The sequence below is a fragment of the Podarcis bocagei genome (genome assembly GCF_964188305.1).
Source record: "Podarcis bocagei genome assembly, chromosome: 9".
Lineage (NCBI taxonomy): Eukaryota > Metazoa > Chordata > Lepidosauria > Squamata > Lacertidae > Podarcis > Podarcis bocagei.
This window is the reverse complement of record NC_138134.1, coordinates 40,902,389-40,928,417: the sequence shown is the minus strand read 5'-3', so window position 1 is coordinate 40,928,417 and position 26,029 is coordinate 40,902,389. Positions and strand designations below refer to the sequence as shown.

At 39.1% G+C, this 26,029-nt stretch overlaps 1 protein-coding gene across 4 annotated transcripts in view; it reads right to left on the bottom strand.

The window, feature by feature from the left end:
- LRBA (LPS responsive beige-like anchor protein) overlaps positions 1–26,029 on the bottom strand; it is a 364,869-nt gene that overhangs the window by 96,707 nt on the left and 242,133 nt on the right. For all 4 annotated transcript variants that reach the window (XM_081208302.1, XM_081208305.1, XM_081208304.1 and 1 more), the window contains exons 41-44: positions 12,668–12,785; positions 11,677–11,779; positions 10,358–10,473; positions 10,115–10,227 (exon numbers count right to left, since the gene is read on the bottom strand). In XM_081208302.1, coding sequence (XP_081064428.1) covers positions 10,115–10,227; positions 10,358–10,473; positions 11,677–11,779; positions 12,668–12,785 — 450 coding nt within the window. The remainder of the gene's footprint in view (positions 1–10,114; positions 10,228–10,357; positions 10,474–11,676; positions 11,780–12,667; positions 12,786–26,029) is intronic.

The following is a 26,029-nucleotide window of genomic DNA, read 5'->3' as shown; positions in this document are numbered from 1 at the left end:
CCCTGAGGGGACAACATTTGGGTGAGTCGCTGTTTCTAAGCCAGCCCCACAGAAAGGAAGAGAAGGGTGTGTGTGTGTGTGTAGGGAGTGGGGGTGCTGCTGGACACGGACCACCCATTGCCCCTTCTTTCCACCAGCCCTTCCCATTTACTATATTATTTCTTTAAATAATCATTTCCCACCCAAGCACACAAAGCTGCAATCTCGTAAGTAAAATATGCATAAGATACCAATTACCTGTAATTAACATTTTCCTTCCCAACCTGCAATTTATGAATACAGAACTGAATTTAAGTTGTGGGGAGTTGGGAGTTGAGAGATATAATTCTTCACTAGACTCCATCTTGGGCTCAAGGTAGTGCGGGGGAGGGCCACATACCAAATATCTACCCCAAATATGTACTACTTATCCATCTTTGGGACGTAATTTTCATTGGGGGGAAATTGATTCACCAGAGACTAGCAGAAATTAGTTTTAGAAAACTAGAAGCATTTATGGAATTCTTGTTCCCTTGTTACTTTTGTAGATGACAACATTGTTAATAGAAATAGACTGGCATACTATCATTTATATTGTTATTTATCAACGGAACTGTACTTCGTTTTGCTTTTGTTGGTACATATCTTTCTTCTCCTTTCTTGACCAAGAAAAAAATGTCATTAACCACTGGAAGTTTTCTAATTTGAAATATTACAGTTTTTAAAAGAAGTGGTTGCTATATAAAAGGGTTTTTATCTGCCGCAGAAAACATTCCAAGGAAGAATTAAGTTGGGTCTGATGTAAACTATTGCATTTGTCAAAGAACCATTACAGAATCTACTTCATCTTTTGCTTTGTGACACTATTCAGCCATGCTTTCTTTTGCTTTAAAAAGGAAGACAAAAAGATCATTGGTAAATAAATTATATTTAGTAACAATGTAAACAATACGGTGTTTGTATGGCATTAAAGCTTTCAAAAATACTTTTTTTGCTGCTCTTGCTTTTATTATTCTACAAATAAGACCACCACAGATCAATACTTATAGAATTACATTCACTGAATATAAAGCTAAAACCAATTAGAATTGATTTAATTCTCTTTTGAAAAAAGAAATAAAAGGTATCATGTGGAGATCCATACAGACAGAATGCACAGTATTGATTTTTAAACTAACCCCCCCTTCTTCTTTTTTTGCTACACTTGGTTTCTGAAACCTGGCAACAGGACAACCATCAAGGCATGTCATGTTTATTTGCAAGCCATATATATATATACACACACACACACAAACACACCAAATGTGGGAGAAAGGCTTACAAATAAAGAACTATGGAGTTGTGTACTGACAATGATACACTATCAGCTTACTCAGAGAAGTTACAGAGGGAATACACACATTGAATTATACATTACACAAATGCACTGATTTATTGTGGTAATAACATCCACCTCATTAAAAGATTCTGCTTTGCTGCAGTCGGAAGGCTACATATTGTTTACTGCTATAAATTAATGGCAGTACACAGAAGACTGTGGAACCCCTGTAACAATAGATCTGTAATGACAGTGCTGTATATCACGGCTTCCTCAGCAGCTTCATAATAAAATGGAGACAATGTATTGGGCTAATACATTCTACCACAGTGACCCATATTTTCCTGACAACTGCTATGAGGCCTTGCTAATAGTTAACTAATTATCAAACATTCGAGGCAAAAACACTTCTAAAATTCTCTTTTTATCCTCTTTTATAAAATGTTCAATTTATATTTACTATCACACTCTGAAATGAGCTGGTAACTACTGTTCTACTTAATTGGCTTTGAAGAGGCATTATTTTAATATGGATGCCAAAGCTAGGAAATTCCCAGTCGTGATGCATCAGCCATAAATGTGCTTATGGAAACTGAGTGCCAAGAGCTGCTCACTGGCCCACACAGAAGAAATGACATTCACAGGAAAATGAGCAGTCCTTTGACCTACAGTAATACAATACATCTTACTTACTGCAGCAATGGGCTTAGCAATAAGAGCAACAGAATTAAATGGTTAGATGCTGCTATAAGAGATCCAAGAGTTTTAACTGAGAAATCCAGGCAGAAGATAAACATGTTACTTACATATTCTGCAGTGTTATAAAAGAAAATCCAACGAAGTCATATCCATGAGCTATTCAAAACCTTCTAACTACAACCAGCACATCTACAATCCCACTGACATCTCTTTCTGGGAGATACCACAATAATGAAATGAATAAACTAACAATATGCTGCCATTTCATGATACCCAAAATGAGGTGGCTGAATCACACTATCTAATGCTGAGACTGGGGTGGGTGTAGCTTCTCTGTTCCCTTATCCTTAAGACTTGGAAATGGCAATCAGGTTTGTGCTCCTCTCCTACAACCTCTTCCCTCCCCAGTAATCATTAAGGCCTACATCAACACCACCTGAGGCTAGCCATGATTGGATACAGGGCTAACCAGGTGTTTTAAAACAGCCTCAAAGCTGGTTTCAAATTCTGATTAAAAAACCAATGTTGTAAGGCTGGCCCTACAATTAGGCAGAGTGAGGAAGTTGCCCGAGACAGAAAATGCTTGCTTCTTTCTTTCTTTCTTTTTTGAGGAGGGGAGACAGAGAGTGACATTTGTTGGCATATCATGTCCCTTTCCCTGCACCTGCTAAACTCAGACATAGTGAAGAATGCTGTCTCATCAGTGAGTGTAACTAAGTTTCAACGGCTAGCATGGTTGATTTCTAAACATAGAATATAGGAGCACCTTGTCCTTTGTCTCTGGCCCTGCAACTCATTTGCATTTTAAATGAACTAAGCCTGTGCTGGTCCTAGGTGTTACCACAATAGCCTTGACCACCTGAGGGAAGAACTAAGGGAGATTTTTTTCAGGGGACATATTAAAGAGAGACATCTAGCAGGGAGATGTTAATTCTAGGGAACTGTGCCATTATAGAATAATTGTCTAGAAAGTTTTTTCTCCATTAGCATATTTTTTGAGAAGTGGCACCGTGCTATACTAGGCCAACTTGAACACAAAACCTAACTAGTCTACAACTACAGGATAAGGTTTAAAGCTTAAAGTGCACAGGAATGATAAAAAGGGTGGTTCGAGTCCACTCAACAGGAGGAGAAAATTATTAGTCACAAAGAAATTAAGATGTTATATAGATTCTGTATACAGTGTGTGTGTGTGTGTGTGTGTGTGTGTGTATAGTCACTCAGCTACTGGGCTATATTCAAGGTCTTGTTACTAATATACAGTGGTGCCCCGCAAGACGAATGCCTCGCAAGACGAAAAATTCGCTAGAAGAAAGGGTTTTTCGGTTTTTGCGTTGCTTCGCTAGACGAATTTCCCTATGGGCTTGCTTCGCAAGACGAAAACGTCTTGCGCTTTTTTCTTAAAGCCGCTTGAAGAGGCGCAGTTGCGACGGACGGTGCTTCGCGAGACGAAAAATATCGCAAGACGAAAAGACTCGCGGAACGAATTAATTTCGTCTTGCGAGGCACCACTGTATAAAGCCCTGAACAAACTGAGACCAGGTTACCTGAAAGACTACCTGCTCTTGTATAGACCCATAAGGTCACTTAGGCTATCTGGGAAATTGCTTACAGAATATCAGCAGGGCGATGACAAAAATATATATGGTATTTTCTGCCTTTGCCCCTGCATTGGACAATGCCATATGTGAAACATTATCAAATAGTTGCTTCAGACATCCTGTGAAGACATAAAATTTTGCCCATGTTTTCACTCTTTCATTATTTCTCTCTCCTCCAATCTCTTTCACACACTTAGGTAACTTGGGGATTAATGAATATCAAGGACGCAATCCAAATCCCATCAGCCCGAGCCAACATGGTCAATTGTCAGGGATGATGGGCGCTGGAATCCAGCAACATCTGGAGGACCACAGCTCGGCTAACCCTGCTTTATATTATATCTATAGCTTTCTCAGTCTGTTTCATACATGGGGAAACACGAAATTTTTCAACAAGCTAGTTAGTCCCTTAGGTACTACAGTGTTTTTTGTCCCATATTCTATAGTATCATCAGCACCATCTGAGCATTATTAGTAGGGTTATTATTGTATACACATATCAAAAAAAAAAAAAGGATAGACAAAGAGTCAGCTCTTGTTTTTTGTCATAGCTAATGTGTCCAAACCAAGCAACAACAATCCACCTTGTGATGTTATGCTATTCTCAGTGGCTTCCATAGAGTTTTATGGGGTTGTAGGCCAGGGACACAGTAAAGAAGAGGGAAAACTTGCCCACATCAACCAACATGGACTTCAAAAGTGTTGCAACATGTACAGAGCACATACAGATACAGCATGTATTCTTCAGTATTTGGCCCATTCAAAAGTGGTCATGATGCACTTGTAGAAAACTATTCCTAGAGTTCTGTGGGAAATTCTTCTAGGAAGAGAGAAAGGTTCCTCTCATTTTCAATTAGAAGGATTCAGCCTAATGGATCTATGACTTTCTATCTACTGAAAATGTGTTTTTAATTAATGAAAGACACTGAATTAAAATTACTTTTCATCTAACATGTGTTCATTTTTCTACTGTTCAAATCCTATTCACATAGTCTCAGCCTATTCCACACAATAAATCATATTTTATAGTGTCACAAAATAGCAGTAGCTTTGGGATAATACCCATGACGTGTGCACAACACAGACACTAACCTAACAATTCTAATCACTCTTATAGTACAGCATATTTAGTTTTAAATGTAAATATCTTTACAGTTTTTTATATTATTTTATTATTATTATTGTGGCAAAGGAGCACAGATAAGTAGCCCATGGTTGGGTTGCTTAAGGGTCATATGCCTTGTTCATGGCTCAGACAACTATTTGTAGCTGCTGCTTTTATCTGACTGACAAGTATAACCAATGGATTGTGATAAGCATTTTTATCAAGCCCATGGGTATTTTGTTGTGTGCACTGAAGACATGGTGTGTTGCTATTACTGTTATCACTTCATACTCCTGATATGATTTAATACCTTAAAAATACACCTAAGCCGTAGAGGTTCTATAAGTGCATTTTTTGAAAAGCGATTTATTTAAATAGTCCTATGAAGAGATCTTTGAATATGCACTAGCTAAACTGGAGTAATGTTTTACACAAACTATAATGACTTTAACCACCTTAAGAACACTGAATCCACTTGGACCATGTGTGGTATTGTTAGTTTTGAAGTAAATAAACAAAAATGTTGAAATTCTACATATCAAGCAAAGATTCTCGTTTTCGGATTTTAAGGACTGAAACTACAATTGGAAGCTCTAGCCCTGTGAAATATGCACTAGGGCAAGTTTCCATTCTGTTCCCCCACAGTGTTGCATTGGAAACTATCTCTGAAAGCTGTACAGGACAGTGAAATAAGCTTATGCAGGCATGCTCCGATTAAACAAAGCATGTAAAAGCTGCATGCAAGTGTGAGGTTCATAGGTTCAAGGTATTCTGGGGTTTTATTTAAATAAGACATATAGACTCTGGAAACTATTAAACTTCACCTCTACCCTAAAGTTGATTTTTTAAAAGATCACTACAATCTTTCATTAAATATTGTTAGCTCTCATTCTCCCCCCCCCCCTTTTTTGTGTTTGGAGTTAGACTTTTATCCTGCCTGATAGCAAAGGCTCCAGAATTCTACAGAAACATGATACTAGATTACATGGTTAAACACTGCAAGCGCAAGAAGCAGATAAAGTTTTGGCACAGTATATTTTTGGTAAAGTAAAACATCTTCAACAGTTGTTCGATAAATTAAAGATAAATATATTAAACAATACTTTAAGGGTTGTTGTTTTTTAACCTTTTCCCAAAATCTCACTATTCATCATTAATAAGCACTGCAAATAGTATCTTCTGGATTGTTGCTTTAAATAAATGAGAATTACACATCTCCAACTCAGACATAGGGGGAGGCGGGGCACAATGATGCAAGGGGCAGATTGATACACCAACAATATTTCAATATCGAGAAACGTTATTCGTGCTGCGACACCACTAAAATGTGTCTAAACATGTAAGTACAACAGTTGCGGCTGCGCCGCCCGCCAGTTAGCCGTTGGCATTTGACGAGAGTAGCTGTGTTTTTAGGGCAGGCAACTAAAAAATTATGTAAAATGTAAGTGTGTTGCAATGCTGTTTTACGTCATTTAGTTAAGATTTAAAAATACCAAAGGTAAGTCATTCCACTCAGTAATCAGGATTGCACATGATTTTTAAATAAGTTCAGTGGTTTTGTTAATAATTGTTAGCTTTTTGAAAATGTTTTTGGATTACTTTGATACACTAAGACACATGGATACATATGGATACATATAAAAGTGCCCCACTAGTGTACAATTCTTAAGGAAATCAGCCCTGAGTGCTCACTGGAAGGACAGATCGTGAAGCTGAGGTTCCAATACTTTGGCCACCTCATGAGAAGAGAAGACTCCCTGGAAAAGACCTGGATGTTGGGAAAGATGGAGGGCACAAGGAGAAGGGGACGACAGAGGACGAGATGGCTGGACAGTGTTCTCAAAGCTACCAGCATGAGTTTAACCAAACTGCGGGAGGCAGTGGAAAACAGGAGTGCCTGGCGTGCTCTGGTCCATGGGGTCACGAAGAGTCGGACACGACTAAACGACTAAACAACAACAGTGTACAACAGTGCCCCGATATACAAGTTTGCATGAAATCTCTAAACTAGTTATTCTGTTTATGTGATGGCTGTTGTGTTGGATTAGTATTGGCTCCATCCACTATGGCCATTAGCCATAGGTGTCAAGAACCGATATCAAGTGTCATATCTCAGGGGGGAAACCAGGATCTTGTATGTTTGTCTTCTCCGTTGTAGAAGATAAGGCAAGTGTTGATTTCAAGGATGTTGTTTTGCAGTCGCCAAAACCAAAATCTCAAAGGGCACATCTCGAACACCATCTCTTTATACTTTTTCTATTGACTTAAGTGGATATAATGTGCAATAGAAGCTAAAGGTTAAGTAATTATCTAATTTTTAATAAGCAATTTGTTTAAATTACTATTTTTTTACTACCTAATGTGAGTTCTTACACTTCTTTACATTTTTCCAAAGTTTTTTTTTTTAATGGATAGGCGTTTGAGGAAAGATAAATATAAGTTTTGAAGTTTTGTTAAGAAAACCTGCCATAAAGTCTATGATATGTGTGAAACATTGTTAGTTTTGATACATAATTTAAAGTAACAAATTGTAAGGCTAATTATGATCTCTCACAATAAAAATTGTTTTTTTCATTAAATGGTTGTAAATAATTACCATTCTCATGCAATTTACGCTTTGTATCAAAGTGCCCCATCGAAGGTATCAAAGTGCCCCCTAGGTGGGGCAGATTAATACAAACCCATTTTTTACTCAAGTCCTTATATTCTCATTATCTTCTAACTTCAATGGTTCTTTTGATTGCTATTATAATATTGATTAGTTATTCCATGCATAAAGCAAAAAAATAATAACAAAATTTATTTGACTCCTTTTTGTTACATACAATATGAGATTGAATTTTTCTGCATCAATCTGCCCCACTTCCCCCCTAAATCCCATAGAGCTCAGTGGGACTTAGCATTTGGTATCGGTGTTAAGGATTTCAAACTTGATTTCATTTAACACTGGGTCAGATAATGAATGTAAGCTCAGCAGGAAGAACAAAACACAGTTATGGGTGATGGAGCTCGAATACTCCATACAGTAACCAAACCCTGAAAAATGGACACTGACAAGAAGATAGCATTAATCGGAAACCGCACTTAAAATGCAGCAGATAAAAGAAGTGCTGTCTGATCAACTGCAATTAAATGCAGAGAGAATGGATCATAAGGTGAAATGCAGATTGCAAAGACACAAACATTCAATTCAATACACAAACAGCGCCTGGAGAACAACAGCAGCAATAAATCAACACTCAGACAGAAACGTTGCTAAGATAATGCACTAGAGGTTAAAATACATACAAAAGCCTGGGGTGTTTTTTTTTTAACTGTATGCTTAGCTACAACATAAATTTTAAGTACTGTAGCCCAGTAGAATCTTTGCACTTTTATTTTTCAGCTGTGAGAATGGAGGATTCTCTCTCTGTGTGTGCTCAACATTACAGGTCTTAAAGCATTTCCACTACCTGTTTTACAGTCTTTATCTTATTTTGCCCTCTGGAAGGATTTGCTAGAATCCTAAGGAGCTCACCTTGCACATAGAAATGAAACACAGCTACATTTCGAAGCATCACGACTGGAGAGGGAAATGGTAAAATGGAGGTATAAATGAGTGACTTCAGTTATGGCTAGAACAGCAGCAACAGAGCCTACAAAAAGTTAAACAACTCCGACGAAAATAGCAGCATACACACATTACAGTGCCATTAGCTAGGCATAACAGCATCAGCAACGTGATTGGTTAGCAGGCCATTTTATTTATTTCATCTCTTACTCAGTTGGTGCTGCCAGATGTGGAGCTTTTTCTGGACATGAGAGAGATGCTGTAGGAAACATCTGTGAGCATCACAGACTATGTATATTTGACATATAAAAAACACCTATTTTGAGGCTAGCTATGAAGACACTAAAAGATAAAGGGACCCCGACCATTAGGTCCAGTCGTGACCAACTCTGGGGTTGTGGCGCTCATCTCGCTTTATTGGCCAAGGGAGCCGGCATACAGCTTCCAGGTCATGTGGCCAGCATGACTAAGCCACTTCTGACGAACCAGAGCAGTGCACGGAAACGCCGTTTACCTTCCTGCTGGAGTGGTACCTATTTATCTACTTGCACTTTGACGTGCTTTCGAACTGCTAGGTTGGCAGGAGCAGGGACCGAGCAACGGGAGCTCACCCCCTTGCGGGGATTCGAACCGCCAACCTTCTGATCAGCAAGTCCTAGGCTCTGTGATTTAACCCACAGAGCCACCCGGTTTATTCAGTCTACTGGTAGTTGAATCCATATTGAATCCATAGGTAGTTTAGGCAACTGCCTTTGATTTACACTTCAGGGAATGGATGCTTCAGATCTCCTTTCTGCTTTGGGTATCTCCAGTTTCTTACATCTCTCCTGCAAATAGTAGCCCTATTAGATCAGATCTAGGGATCCATTAAGCCCAGCGTCCTCCTTCACTTCTTCTTACAAGAAACCTTTACAAAAAACTTCATAATTTATGTGAAATGTATGATAAGTTAACAGGGACATCATTTGCCCAAGAAGTTTCTTCTTTTAATCCCAGGCAAATGGAGACTTGGTAGTAATAAAGAAAAGTTACTTGGTATATACGTTCAAGAAAGGCACACTTATAATAATTTTATACATTCTAGGACCAGGTCCTGGTTTTTAATACAGGTTTGGATACAACTCCCTGTGCAGGCAATTTCATGTATTATACTCAACTTCTACTGAAGACAGACAAATTAGGAGTTCATATTTCTATACTCATATCCACATGCATAACATCTACTGACTATGAAAGTTTGGGGGCTTTAATACCAGTACAGGTGCATCCAGCAGGGGTACTCAGTACTATAGAACTGCACACCAACTGCGGCCTGCCTCCTCTTCTAGAATGAATTGCTATTCTTTCAGGAGAAAATTAGCAGGGCTGGCATGAGGGGTTATTTTTACTGTTTAAAGCATTAGTCTACTCATCATGTGCATCCTTGTCTTCAAGTGAAGCTGAAATCTTTTAAGCCTAAATATATCAACTTTGTAGTTATATATGTTTTTTTGAATCCAAATCAACGTTGCTGGGCTACACTGTTTGAATACATAAAATACATTTTGTAGCAGCATTTGTCCGTCCCCGTCCCCCCCAGTGCTATTTTGCTAGAAAGAGGTGCCGGAACTCACCATGAACACCTCCCTCATTCTCTTAGAATGGCAATGGCACTCACCTGAGAGATGCTGGAACTGAGTTCTGTCATGTTCCAGCTGAAAAAAATGTCCTGCCCACCACTATTCTCTTTCAGAACTGTCAAACTGACAAGTATCTACTGACAAGAAACATGAAAAACACATGTACAAAATACTAAGACCTACTGTACAGTATTATCATGTATTTGATATAATAATATGTAAACGCCACGTAAAAAAAAATACCTTTGACAAATCTCTGAAGTTGCTTGGAAGCGTAAGGTCCAGTTCTTCTGATTCATAGTTGGTGATAACCCAAGGAAATACCGGGTACTGGTTTAAATCATTGTAAGTACGCCCTGGAGATCAAGAAGAACAATACTTCTATGAGAGGCAACATCAGAATTCTTGTTATTAATATCTGCAACATACTATGCAAAAATGAATTATTTGTCCAAGTTATCCTTTATGAAGCACAACCATTATTACCTGCTATAGTGTTTAGAAACATGAGATATTCAAAATTTGAAATTTCTCTGTGCTGCCATCGCTGGGTCATATTTGATGCTTTAAAGATCTGACGCGGACTGGCCATAGAAATGCGCCTGAAAGATAAAATCTTTATGTTATGTATGCCACATCCACTTATTCCCTCCAAATATCATCTTCTCCTTTTAAGAAGTTATCCTTCTTGATACAAGACTGATGAGGCCAAAGAGCATCATTTAAACTTGACAGTTTTTTAACATTAAAACTGTAACATCAAGATCACCAGCAACAAAGAGGTACTATAAGCGCTCTTCTAGCCCTAGCCAAATTGGGAACTTAAGTTCCAGCCCATTATACAGCTTTGCTATCAACCTCCTTGACCTCAAATGAGACACATATCTTGGTCTCTTCTCCCTGCTGGAAGGGGAACTCCAACTTTTGATGTTTCTCACCGCACTCTTCAGATGCCTTAGAGTTACACACAATGGTCCTAGTATCTTCACAAATCTCAAACTGAGAGTTAAAGTGAAAGATCAGGCTCAAGGCATCCCAGCCCAGCTTCAAGGCAAAACATCTGGTCTCGGGTGCCTCCTTGCCTTTCACTCCAGTGCATTCTCCAGTCATCACCTGCAGGTGGGCAATCAACTACAACACCATACCACAATGACAAAACTGCTTGCTAGCTCCTCACATCCACTTTTAATTTGTCACAAATTTCAAGTGCTGCAGAATTTAAATACAATTTTCAAATCTTGGAGGCCTAAAGAAGCCACACTCCTTAACTTAGTAGTTAATTTTCCATGTGATTCCCTTTTAATACATGGGATCATTTCAGAAAAGCAGCCACTTCACTATAAAGCAGCCACTTTCTTTTAATTCTGGATCTGGCACAATTTCTGCCCATCACAATCAGAGTGTGCCTTTTCCCTTCTACCAGTATTTTGCCTCATTCTCATATCACATACAGCACTGAGAACAACATGTATGCCTTCCAATTCAGCCTTCATTTTGTGATCATAGACCACTGATTTTATCCGACAACTATTCATTCTATTCCAGTTTTCCACATCTTACAATTATCATGTTATCTGCTAATATCTGCATCATCCAAACTTCTAAGTATTATTTCATTTTCCTAGTAGACAGTAAGCATAAGACAATTGTGCCTGCATAGGGCAATCTGAAGATAGCAAAGAAAAGGACAGTGTTACTGAAACAAGGCAGTGGAAACTGCTCTCTTTTTCTTGTTTCCACTTCCTTCCTGTGTTTCAGATCATGCTTGTTTGCTTTGTTTCCTAGAGCTAGAGGATTCTTCATACCTAGTTTGGGGCAATCCAAAACTAGTACCAATCCCAACACGAGGTAGACAATTAACCACTTTCTTTACTGTAGCAGGATCTGGAAAGTTGAACATGACAGCAACTGTGGATAAAAAGAATTGATACATTATTCACTTCAATTATGCTGGGTTTCTTGGCATAATGAAAATAACAGAACTCTGGAAATTCAATGCATATATCTTTAAGTTACTTCCCTGATATAATGGCATGACTTGCATGAAAAAGTAAGCCAAATTATGGCTTACCCAGACCACATGAATGTATGGGCTCCTGGATAGCAGCTCACAGCTGCTTTACTTTTCTCCTCTGTCCTTTTTGCTTCTTTACAAGGACAAATCTTGGCTGCAGCTCATACTTAGTGAGGAGAGAGTTTAACTATGAGTCCTGGTTTAGAAGCTACATGAAGCCTAACTTTGGCTTAGCTCAGTGTGGCACAGAAGCAAAAGGAACTGGGGAGAAATAAGATCAGTCTGGAACAATTATTGCAGCTTGAGCCTAGAACACACAAACTAATGATACAAGTTTCTAGTGGGAAGTGAAAAAGAGGACTAATTGCGTTCTTCAGCAATATAACCTTCTAACACTACAACCAAAGGATGAAATGGCTATTCACATGTAAGAGGCAGGAAATGGAGTGCCACAGAGTTCTGTCCTGGGCCCATTTTTGTCTTTCTAAATGACTTGGATGAAGGAACTGAGGGGATGCTCATCAAATTTGCAAATGTCAGCAAACTGGGAAGGGTAGCTAATGCCGCAAAAGACAGAATCGGGAGCAGTATTACCTTAACAGATTGGAAAACTGGGCCCAAACTAAAAATGATTCCTATTTTAAAATACAATCCATAGAAATAATAATAATAATAATAATAATAATAATAATAATAATAATAATAATAATAATAATAATAATAATCCAATCAAACAGGCTGATACTTCAAGCCTTCCAGTACTATTTCCGGTAGAGTATTACCTCTGTTTGCCATAAAGATTTCCAGTGCTGTGTTTTGCAAGAGATACCGCCGAGAAAAGACTGATCGAATCTCTGAGAACAGCCATTTCCCATGGAGTCCTTCTGTATAAGCAAGTATCTAATTAAAGAAAGATAAGAGATGCACTTAGTCAACTCAAAACAATGTAAGCAACTATTCAGACATCAAAACATATTAGCCATGCATGACTATCACATATTGTCTTAACAAGTTAAAATATGAATTAAGTATTCACAAGCAGGAAATCAATCCAGGAAATCAGTTAGCTACAATTTCTTATTGTTAGGGTTAAGGAACTATGGTTAATGGTATCCAAACAAGACAACATATTGAGCTATGGTTTAATGTGCTATCTTGTTTGAAACCATAGTTTCTTGGTTCTGCCATAATGAGAAACTGTTATTAAATGTAGATTCCTGCTTAATTTCCTCCCTCATGCACATGACTGCACAAAGCTCATTCTTAGAGATGGAGGAGAAAATGGTTAGTCCCCCTTTTGTAGTAGACAAACTCAATGGGGAGAAATTGAAGTTTTCACATCCAGTTTTGACTACCCACAGTTTAGTACCTTGTTTGAACCTGGACAAACTGTGGTTGGTCTTAACTATGGTATACTGAAGCAAGCCAACTTCAGACTGTGGCATAGGAAGCTGGCTTCTTTCAATAAACTATAGTTAAGATTAATGACACTGTGGTTTGGACGTAACATTAAAATATAGTTAATTTGAAATGGAAGTAAAAACTTCCTCTCTTATTGCAGCCATGAGTGAATACTAGACTCATTTTAGGAAACAACAAAGCAGTTTATCATTATTATTAATATAGCCTTCATGAAATAATGTTTGCCTAATATAGATAAGCAAAGGCAACATTATCTATAGTGAAGTGAAAAATAGAGGCATGCTATCTGTTTATTAAAAGTGCTTCTAAGCCACCTTTTTTAAGATTTCTTATTACTTGTTTGTGAGACAAGTTATTGTGGGTAATAACCTTGTGGGTAAGTACTTACACTAAAATAAGTACTAGTAGGATCAGCTTGCCCAATGGGCTGAAGCCAGAGCAATAGCCTCCTGGCAATCCACTGCTTCTTCCAGTGTGACACCACAACAGCCCTGACTTTGATGATGCCTCTCCCACTGCCCTGGTAAGCCGCACGGATGCTACTGCCAGGCGGCTATTGCTGTGGCTCTGTACCACCAAACAAGCCACCGCTGTTGCGCTACAGAACAAAACTGGCTTACATAATTTCTATCTTGTGGTCTAGATTTCTGCTCTGAAGTACACAGTCTTTTTAACCCAGGCACTGACCTGAGTCAGTGCTTACACCATTAAGAATTTTTACAGAAGCATGAAATTTTTTAGAGTTACACGCCAGGATTCAAAGAGTTTCTAACGCCTGCCAAGGACACCCACGTATGATTTCAAGTCCCCACCCTTCGAGCAGCAAAGCTCCTTCACGCATTGCATTTCATAATCTGCATTTGGAACTCATCATGGTGCTGAGATTCTTAGGGCAAAACTAAGGAGGATGTTAGGCCTCTCATCTTTTTCCCCCTCAGCAATATCAAGTAATACAAAATGCATGACATTACATCATTGCATTCTTGAGCTCTTGTGCTCCTGGAAGCTGAAGCTAATTAAACTGACTAGAGGAGAACATAGCTGGGACTGCAATGGGGGTCACCTCGCTATGCATGTTATATCACAAGATGTTAGAAGGAAGGTAGGAGTCAGAGAATACATGGGGCTGCTTTCAGCAGTGGATATGCCCCCTTGGATTCTGAATTAATTTATCAACAAATAAAACCCTTATTCTTTGAACACCAGAGTTAAAACCCATGATTTCCTTGATCTTTCCAGCAACACACAGTAATGCAAACAGAGGGCTGATGAAAAGTTCACAGCTCATAGTAAATGGACAAAACTTGGTTATGATAAGAATTACAACTAGATTTATATTAGGACCCCAAATGCAACCACAGAAACTCTAATAAGCATCATTGAACAATTCCCGATGAATCAACTATTAGAAGTTATCAGTTTAGAAGCAGCTGAGGCCTAACTAAAACGTGCCTTCATTTCTCGTTGGAACAGTATCTGCCTGGTCTGTAGATTCACTTCAAAGTCTCTGGAGTTCAATTAAAACTGGATTAGGTGAAAGCAAACCTTCTTTGGGACTTTCTGTTCTTGGAAACTCCACACATACTGACAGCACCCTAGACAGAGGTCTAGCCCTCCAATGAACCAGTTGCTATGGAAACTGCATCATTACCACAGCTCCGCTCTTATCACACCAGGCATATTAGTTTGAAAGATACTGAACACACACACACACACTGATTCAGAGTATGCTACTTATGGTGTCCTTAAAAAGCTGCACCTTCTTTTGTTCTTATATTTTTATCAAACAGGTATGCATTTTCAGTTTAACCATTTGGAAGCAGTAAAGTGATAAAGATCTCTGTATTATTTTAATGAAAAAGGCTCTGAAGTGGTAATCTACTGACTATATGCCTTAGACTTCAAAACAATATCCCAAATCTCTTTAGTCTATTCCTGAAAATGTGCAATTTGCCCTTTTGTATTTAGGAGGGGTTATTAATTTTAGGTCAACAAATAGCATGACCTTACAAGTGGTGGCAGTGGTATATTTTGTGGGGAGGTTAGTGGGAGTTAGGAGTGACTGACCCAGTGACCCATGGGACCATCACATTCCTCCTAGTTTTACTTTCAAAATGCTGTCTAAAAAGATTGTGGGCAGTATTGAACTAAGTTGTACTCAGAGTACAGCCTTTGAAATCAAAATTATGACTAACTTAAGCAGTGATTTTAATGGGAATACTTGGAGCATAAATTAGTCTGACTGGGTGATACCTGACTATAGCTGCCCTCACTGCTCCACATATCTAGGAGTAAGTCTCATTGGATTCAATAAGACTTACTTTTCAGTAGATATGACTGCAGTCTAAGTCACGATTAAGTATGAAAAAGCATAATATTCCAATGGAGCAACAGAATAAAACAGTTACAGGTATAAGCTACAAGCACCATGGTCTTCACATGAAATGAAATTCCTACCGATTTTAATGGGACTTATATCTGTAGTATATTTGCTAAATTATTAGTTATCTTGGGGACACGAGCAATTAAATCTGCAAATAGCTTACAGAACTAAATGAGTAACTAAATCACTTCATCATTTTTATCTGCTACGCAATGTAAGCCACAAAGCAAAGAACTAAATACTGGAAGCAAAATTTCAAAAACAAATTATTGAAGCAAACATATTTTTCAAAGAATAAAAGTGATTAAAACACCATCCATTACATATTTAAAGAATACCGAAGCAGAATATTTAATCTGTGCTTTTAAAGTTATTTTTTAACGTCAATTTTGAATAAAAGAGTATATAGAGTACACTCTGGGAAATATAGAGTATTCTCTCTAAAATCTCATGACGCCACCAGCAGAGCATTTATTCTATGCAAACATTATGAAAAGTCACATTATAATGTGCATGCAATTTATACTTAATTATGTATGTACGCTATAACATCTGTTAATTCTCTTTTTCTTTACAAGAGAGAAAGGAATTTTTTTTATGTGTTTCTTCCTTATAGGTACCTAAACATATCTAATATATAGAGCAAGGCAGTGATGTTAATGAAAAAAAGGAAAGGTATCCCAGACATCAGTTGCATTCTTATTTCAAACAATGTTTAATTGTCAAATGTTTATTCATGTAACTACTGAATCTAGCATCCTAGCATCCTTTTGCCCCTTATTCCCACTGCAGACTGATACACAATCTCATTCTCTTCTTTCATGGATGACGAACTCAATTAAACATATTCATTATTTTAATGTTTCCATAGACATCTTAGAAAGCACAAAGAATTAAAAATAAATAAATAAATAAATGCTATGTGACCTTTGCATCGATCACAATAAAATGGTTTAGATCTGAGTAAGGAGGCAAGACGATTTGGGAAAAAAGCTCTTATGTTTTCTCTTCCAATTACTGCAGGAGATGATAAAACCACAGCAAATGATGTATCAGCTCATTTTATCTTATCGCTTTGGGGCTAGGTGACAATGAAGTTCATATTTCACTGGTTCCCATTGAAGATTGTGAAAATTACTTGCCCTCCTGACCTGAAATTTCACTAGAAGACAGAAATTTCTCTTCTGCAAAGTAATGCAATTTTTCATATGTCAACCTTTAGCCCAGCTTTAAAAATTAATTTCATTTATATTAACCAATGATATTGATATTTTCACAGAATGCTCTTTGATACATGAAGCAGTGACTAACAAATTGATGTTGCCTTAGATGGGTAAAACTGTTTTATTTTAAGCTGCTGTGGCAGACAGATTTACAGCAAACTGAAATTCCTTTTTCATAATGCATTATTTGTGCTGACCTGACGCACCTCAAAGCCCATGGCCTGTAAATTATTCATTGACTCTCATGATAGACCTTTCTTGATTTCTAATCCCTTTTCCATCTATTTTGTTTTCAAACTTTTTCTTAAAAAAAAAAAGCAACATGACAAAATGTTGGCTTTTCTGAAATGTACAGCCTTCGAGCAACTTTTCAAAGACTAACTGGAGGAAGAGAGCATGGGTGCATCCAGGCAATTGATATCATCTCCATAAACTACATGGCACCCATGAACACCTGATCTTAATGATGCTTGGCATCTGGTTGTGCCCAATAGTTACTTGCAGAGTAGAAGCCTCAACAAAAAAGCTAAGTCGTGCAAAATCCAGATAAATTGGAAGAGGCTAAGAGCTGGGTCTAGGCAAGCCAACTGTACAAGGCAATCTAAAATATGTCACTAGAAAGTGCAATCAATAATCAAAACCACAGCCACAAAAGAAGTTAAAAATCAAGGCAATAACAAAAAACGGAGAGCAAGGAACAGGCAGGAATATAAAGAAATTTATAACTGAACCGCCAGCAGTCTCTTTTTGACTTTTCTTCACGGAACACTAGTAGAAGAGTAGACATTCTTAAAGCTTTTACGGTTAGCAATTATAGAATGAGGAGAGCTTTTATTATGGATCAGAAACTGGTTAAGGAACACGAAGCAGAGAGGAATGAGTGGACAGTTTTCCCAGTAAAGAGATGTAGAAACTGGAGTCACCCGAGGATTGGTATTAGGACCTCTGCTTTTTAACTTGTTTGAGTTGGAGGTGAGCAGTGAGGTAGACAAATTTGTTGATGAGACTAAATGGTTCAAGTGGGTGAAAACAGAAAGGGATTGAAAGAAGTCCAAACGATATCACCAAACTGAGTGAATGGGCACTAAGATTGAAAATGCAATTCAAAGTCAGAGGGGGAAAATCTTAATCTCACATATATGCTCACGGAGTTTGAACTGGCAGTGACTGACCAGAACCAATACCTTTGGGACATAGTGGATAGCTCAATGAAGAGGCTGACCCAGTGTGCTGCAGATGTGAAAAAGACAAATTCCATGCTAGGGATAATTAAGAAAGGAATTGATGAAGTTGCCAATATCACACTGGTGTTATAACAATCTATGGTGCAACCACACCTGGAACACTGAGTACAGTTTTGGTTGCATCATCTTTAAAACCAAAAACCAAAACATTGTAGAGCTGGAAAAGGTTCAGAAAGGGGCAACCAAAATTATCAAGATGCTAGAGCAGGGGTCAGCAAACTTTTTCAGCAGGGGGCCGGTCCACTGTCCCTCAGACCTTGTGGAGGGCCGGAATATATTTTGGAAAAGAAGAAGAACAAATTCCTATGCCCCACAAATAACCTAGAGATGCATTTTAAATAAGTGAACACATTCTATTCATGTAAAAACATGCTGATTCCCGGACCATCCGAGGGTCAGATTTAGAAGGTGATTGGGCTGGATCCAGCCCCCCGGGCCTTAGTTTGCCTACCCATGTGCTAGAGCAACTCTCCTGTGAGGGAAGGTTACAGCTTTGGAAGCTTCTTTCAATACAAAAATAATGCAGGCAAGGGACATTATAGAGGGATGTAAGGTTATGCCTGGTGTCAAGAAATTGGTTATAGGAAAGTTTTTCTTCCTCATTATAATAGTAAACCTGGGGCCAAGCAATGAAGCTGAATGTTGGAAGATTCAAGACAGACCAAAGAAAGTAATTCTTCATCCAGCTCATAAATAAACTATGGAATTTGCTCCATCAAGATGTAGTGATGGCCACCAACTTGGATGATTTTCAGAAAATAATTAGAGAAATCCATGACGAACAGGCACTCAGTTGCTAGTAACCATGATGACTATGTTCTGCCTCCACTGTCAGAGAAAGTATGCCTAGGTATACAAGTTGCTGGGAATCACAAGTGGGAAGGTAAAGGTAGAGGTAAAGGACCCCTGGACGGTTAAGTCCAGTCAAAGGCGACTATGGGGTTGTGGTGCTCATCTCGCTTTCAGGTCGAGGGAACTGTTGTTTGTCCACAGACTGCTTTCCCGGTCATGTGGCCAGCATGACTAAACTGCTTCTGGTGCAACACAACACCATGACGTAAGCCAGAGCGCACGGAAATGCCGTTTACCTTCCTGCCACAGCAATACCTATTTATCTACTTGCACTGGCGTGCTTTCGAACTGCTAGATTGGCAGGAGCTGGGACAGGGAGAAGGGTACTGTTGGATTCAGGTCCTGCCTGACACTGCTGAGCATAGAATACTATACTAGGTGGGCCTTTGGCCTGTTTCAGCAAGGCTCTTCTTAGGACATAGCTGTGTTAAATTGCCATGACAAGCCTCCAAGCACAGGTGGAACCAAACAGGGGCCAGAAGCAATTCCTGACATGACATTATAACAAGTGGCCTCCTGAATCAAAGCAACTATACTAATATTCTGTTTCCCGGCAGCAAGGTACAAGAATCTTACTGAGAAAATCAGTCAGCCTCAGACACAGTGGAAGTACTGCATGGAAATCCTTTGCTGCAACCGCAGACTGAAAGTAGCATTGTATAGTCTGATGTCAGCAGAAAAACAGAAACAGGGAGTTATCCAAAAAGTTTCTTTCATCAGAGAGGGAAAGAGAAGCAAGTAAGCTTTAGTAAACTAAGAAACATTACAATTCCACCTGGTGTTGGAGCAGACTAATTACACCTTCAGTAGGCAATACAGAGATTCAATTATACACATGGTTGTCTCTTCTCCAACATTTCAAACGGTGACTAGCAAGATACACTAGGGAACCTGCAAGTAGGAAATTGAATCACCAGTCCTTCTCCCTTTTTTGCCCTTTCACAGGTGGAATTTGGAGCAGTTGCCTTTAAACTTGGAAGTTCCATGCCTTTGGAACATTTATCCTCCATAAATTTGTCTCACTATTTAATAAAGTTATTTAAGCAAATAGCCATTCATCATTACCCTAATGCAATGAATTCCATATTCATAATTTAATCATTTGTTGCATAAATCAGTGTTTCCTTTTGCTGTTCTGAATCTATTGCTAACTAATTTCAGTGGGTCTACTAACACTTTAGCAAAAGAAAGGGGTGATCTCTATCCACTTTCTCTATACCATTCATAATTTTTATAAACTTCTATCACATTTCCCCTTCAGGATACCCTTTTAGACATGGAGTGACCAGAATTATATAAAATGTTCCATGGCTACAGCATAAAAGCTTTTGTTATAAATATTTGGCGTGCTGAATACAACTTAGAACTGCCCGATTCTAGTGAAGTCAATGAAGCTCACTGGGCAGTCTTGATTAAGTTGCTATCTCTCAGCCTAGTCCAACTTCACAGGGTTGTGATACCTCTTTCTAGAAAAAGAGGTGCCAGAACTCACCATGAACACCTCCCTTGTTCTCTTATAAAGGCAATGGCGCCCACCAGAGAGGTGCCCGAACTCAGTTCCGGTGAGTTCCAGATGAAAAAAAGCCCTGGTGTTATGGATAAAAACCAGATGTCGTAGTATTTCCCATTCTGAACTGCTTATAAGAAAATGTTTTTAAATTTTTTGTTGTAACTCTAATGTACTTCAAAGCTGATTATAGTTTATTATTTCCAAAAAATAAAATAGAAAAACAAGCATAACCTGCAGTAAACAATTCCAGAATGTATTTGGATTTAGTTACTTAGTTATGTATTTGGATTTTTTTATTATTAAGGAATCCAGTGTACAGCTGGTTAAGCAGCTAATGACAACAAATGACAGCTTTGAAAGTTCTGCTCGTGTTGATGGGGTCTACTTATAAAAAAATTATTTTGTTGCAGCTTCTGTGTACTGTCATCTCTTCTCCCTCCTTGAGTTTGATTGATTACTGCTTTACCTTATATTCATTAATCTCATTACCTTATCTTCTATACCACTTCATTTTAGCAGAAAGGAAATAATAAAACCCTCATCCATTATCCTTTTACTCATCTAGTCAAGCGGAAATGGTTAATAACATGGTACAAATTGAACTTCAATCACCCCATTTTCTCCTTTGTTGAATGCACATTAAAGTATATTCGAAAAGTGCAATTTGTTTTACAGGGAATTTGTTCTGTATTGCTAAAACTAAAATTAAGTATTTCTCAGTTTGTTTATTAAATATATCCAGCTGTTCTTTTATCTCAGATACTAAACCTTACCTCATTTTATTGAAATGTAATGCGAAAGACTTATCTCCCAAAACAGAGTTTTACAAAATGATCCATTTTATTTTATTTTTAATATTTCATGAATGGTCACAGGTGAAAATGCTCTCAAGAAGTTAATTTGTTTACATGCAAGCTTATCTTCAGATGCAAACCCTATTAGAAAGCAAGTCTATACCTGTCAGAAGACTTGGAGATAGTGAAGCCAAGGGGATATTAGAGTTCACCATTTAAAGGCACTAATCACCAATTTACAGTGTCATATTAGCAGAGAGCTAGGCCTAGTTTCTCTCTTTTTATTGTTATTGTTAAATTGTGGGGATCATTTCCAGCAAATCCCAACTTGAATATAGATCAGACACCTAGTGATTAGCTCTTTTTCTTCCCACCACCTGATATATTACTTCCCTCACAAATGCAGAGCAGACAGTCACTGAGATCTCCTCTCAACGAATGTCATTACCATAACTTACAGCAAGGAACCTGACAAATCATACAAAAGAGGAACACACCTGTAACAACCTTGTTCTCATATTACTTACTGTCCAAGACGTCCCTGTGACTATCATACATTGCTCTAGTTATCAGGCTGCTGAATAATATACCCATTTACTCTTTAGTAACCTGGTTATTCCATGGACTTAAAAAGCAAGGCGTTGTTTGGGTATGTGTGTGAAAAGAGCTACTAAAAATGATAAATTCTGAAGGGGAAAGAGTATCTGAAGGGTGAAAACCGTTGTGTAAAGTAATATGGAAAGGTGATGTGCAAGAGAAAATATTTTCAGTGGTGGTCTCACCTCTGAATAAGTTGCTCCCATGGGATGTACTGTGGAGGCCTAAGTGGACCATACCAAAGGCTTCTCCATCTTTATCAAGAACTCTGGCCCTAGTACTTTGGACCTAGTACTTTCTCATTCCACCAGCTGCCACCACTTTAAACCTAGCAGCGAACCTTGGTAATAAGATGCTCTGTGTGATGTCAAACTTTGATGCCCATCCCAGCCTTTGCAGTGCTGGGTAAGGGAGGCACCAGATTTTGTGAAGAAGGTGTGAGGCTCTGGCAAGGTCCTAGACCCCTCCCACCTCCTCCCCAAAGCTGTGAAAGCACTAGCTTGGCTTTGGGAAAGAGACAATAGGACTCTAGGACAGGCATAGGCAAACTCAGCCCTCCAGATGTTTTGGGACTACAATTCCCATCATCCCTGACCACTGGTCCTGTTAGCTAGGGATGATGGGAGTTGTAGTCCCAAAACATCTGGAGGGCAAAGTTTGCCTATGCCTGCTCTAGGACCCTGTCAGAGCCCTGACACCTCCTTCCCAAAGCCCAGTGCTTACTAGGCTTTAGGAAGGAGGCAGGAAGATGCCCCTTTGGATCCTGCGCCCTGTGGGGGGGAAATGCTTGCACTGCCTAAATCCTTAAATCTATGAAACAGAAATATTTAATCCAACTGTCTTGATTGATGACCGGTACACTCAGAAGAAATGTTCACAGAGTCTATGTTCAGACGATCAAATGTTGGGTTCTGCCCCTTGACTCCTCCTTTCATGAATCTATGTTTAAACCAAGACAATTTTAACCAACCATCTTTACCCATTTTATCTGAACCAGGAAAGTGGTAACACACTTTAGAATAATCCAGGATCTTAAACTATTATCTGAAGTTGGTTTAAGGTCTTGGTTTCTTCTGAACCTAGTTTTCTGGTTTAGGTGAAAAGGGAAACTATGATTAGAGAATTCCTGGTTTAATTGAGGCTTGTATGAAGTGCCTGTACATGTGGAGCAAAAGGTTGTTCATACCTCAGATTATTAAACTAAGATACGCTTGTCTAAACCTAGCCAATATCTGAAAGATACATTATTATTCCAAGCACCACTATACTTTTTTAGAAAGGTATAGGATAATTGAGGAGTGGAAGTTTACAGTTCTCTTATTTAACTCCCCCAACTTTTTTTTTTAAGTGTTCAAAATCTTTACCTAACCTGAACTATTTTTAGCATGAAAAAGCTATTCACATCATTTGAGACATTCTGACTTTTAAAAATTAAACATGACAGATAAAGAACAAAGGGGAAATGGAGAACCATCCAACAGATATTTTGAAGTGCTGGTTAGTTTTTTGGCTGATTTTATGCTTCAACCATACATGTGTTGCTGGGAATAACTCTAATATGACAACATATTGCAGGAACACAAAAGAAAGAAATAATAAGCAAACAAGCATTCTCATATCAAAACATATATCTACATAACATAAGATGTCACTGCCCATAGATAAATGAGTTCATCAATTTAATGAAAATTCAACGGAATCGGCTGCCTAATGAGCACTCAAAGTGATGTGTCAAGGGTTCTGCACCACTGCTGACAAAATCAGTTTGATGAAACTATGACAAAAGCATTCTCTCGCACATCTCATTAACATTAAATGATAGTATTTACAACGTATACAGCAAGATCCAACTTTTTCAGTTCAGCTGTTCTGGCAATACAAGTAAAAATGTTTTCAGCAATGTTTGTTTTCTTTCCTTCAAGGTCATTTTCATAATTAAGCAGCTTTTAGTATGGTGGAAAAAAGGGGGGGGAGTCTCCCTTGCTATGAATTTTCACAGGAATTTCCAAAAAAGAAAGAAACAAGGCTTATTCTTTTATGAACCAATCAATGTAATTTCGTATAAGGCAAGGAGTATTTCAAGAAAGCTACAATGCTGTCACTTTCATCAAAACCCAACAGCAGATTTATCTTTTCTTGTAAGTTGAAAACTAGAAGTCTCTTAGGTTGTTTCCTAATTGTTATTGAACTGAAAGATGTAACTACCAGAACAAAACAAGAGAAAAGAGTGCCCATTACCAATATGCATTACAAAGAAATCATTACTTGTTCTGAAGAAAAATCCTGGTCAATTTTGTTTCAGATAGAAACACCACAGAGTAGAAAAGTAAGGTAAGGTAAAGGTAAAGGACCCCTGCAAGTTCAGTCGTATTCAACTATGGGGTGCGGCACACATCTCCACTTTCAGGCCAAGGGAGCCAGCGTTTGTCTGCAGACAGCTTTTCTGGGTCCTGTGGCCAGCACAACAAAACTGCTTCTGGCACAACAGGACACTGGGATGGAAGCCAGAGTGCACAGAAACGCCGTTTACCTCCCCGCCGCAGCAGTACCTATTTGCTTGTACTGGTATGCCTTCGGACTGCTAGGTTGGCAGGAGCTGGGACAAAGCAACAGGAGCTCCCACCACCACTTGGATTCGAACTGCCGACCTTAGGACCAGCAAGCCTAAGAGGCTTGCTTGTTTAGACCACAGCACCACCCGTATCCCTAACTAGTAGAAAAGTACAGTATGTGCAAGTGCATCAGGGCCAACCTATGGTGAGAGGGGAAGGACAGCATGATGTGCGCACACACCATTCCCTGGGCAGAAACTGGCAGCTGGATCTTACTTCAATGCTGGCAACAGAATTCCACTACTGTCCATTTGTGGCCATTCAGGGAAGGGAGACGAAGCATCTCCACCCTATCTATACTCAGAACAGGCAGTGTGCTGCCTGCGCAGAGTAAAAAAATTTGCTTGTTAGCAAATTGACCAAGTTGACTGGGGTTTTTTTCACCTACTCTGCACTGATATATCAGCAGGGATCTATAGTTGGTTGCAGCTGTTAAATAGGCTACTTCGGTCATACTGGTCAATGCTATGTCAGGTAACTGTGGGAATTTACAGGCAGTTAAGGTTGAGAGGACGCGGGTGGTGCTGTGGGTTAAACCACCGAGCCTAGGACTTGCCGATCAGAAGGTCAGCGGTTTGAATCCCCGCAACAAGGTGAGCTCCCGTTGCTCGGTCCCTGCTCCTGCCAACCTAGATGTTAGAAAGCACGTCAAAGTGCAAGTAGATAAATAGGTACCGCTCCAGTGGGAAGGTAAAAGGCGTTTCTGTGCGCTGCTCTGCTTTGCCAGAAGCGGCTTAGTCATGCTGGCCACATGACCAGGAAGCTGTACACCAGCTCCCTTGGCCAATAAAGCGAGATGAGCGCCGTAACCCCAGAGTCAGCCACAACTGGACCTAATGGTCAGGGGTCCCTTTACCTTTAAGGTTTGGTGAATACTCTTAGGAACCTTTAAAGATGAACGGTATAGTCCCGAGACCTGCCTTTGTGGCTGTGGGGCTCACTTGACCTCTGAGGCCAACCTCTTACAGCCTCCTGAAGTTGTAGGGCCCCACAAAATGTGGACACTTTCAAGAGAAGGGGTAGAGTTCCCTTTTTTCCTTTATTAGGGTAGCCTGACTCATGGCTGTTTGTCACAAGTACATAGGAAGCTACCTTATAGCAAGTCCAACTAGTTCAGCACTATCAATACTGACCAGCAGCAGCTCTCCAGGATTTCAGATAGGGGTCTCCCCCAGCTCCACTGAAGTGGTAACCTTGTTCTGCCTAATAAGAGCCAGTGTGGTGTAGTGGTTAAGAGCGTTAGTCTTGTAATCTGGGGAACCGGGTTCACGTCTCCGCTCCTCCACAGGCAGCTGCTGGGTGACCTTGGGCTCTGAAGTCTCTCAGCCTCACTCACCTCACAGTGTTTGTTGTGGGGAAGGAAGGGAAAGGAGAATGTTAGCCGCTTTGAGACTCCTTTGGGTAGTGATAAAGCGGGATATCAAATCCAAACTCTTCTTCTTCTCTTAATAGCAGGGCTGGCCATACAGGACATCACTGTTGCACCAGCAGCTTGTGTTCATGCCAG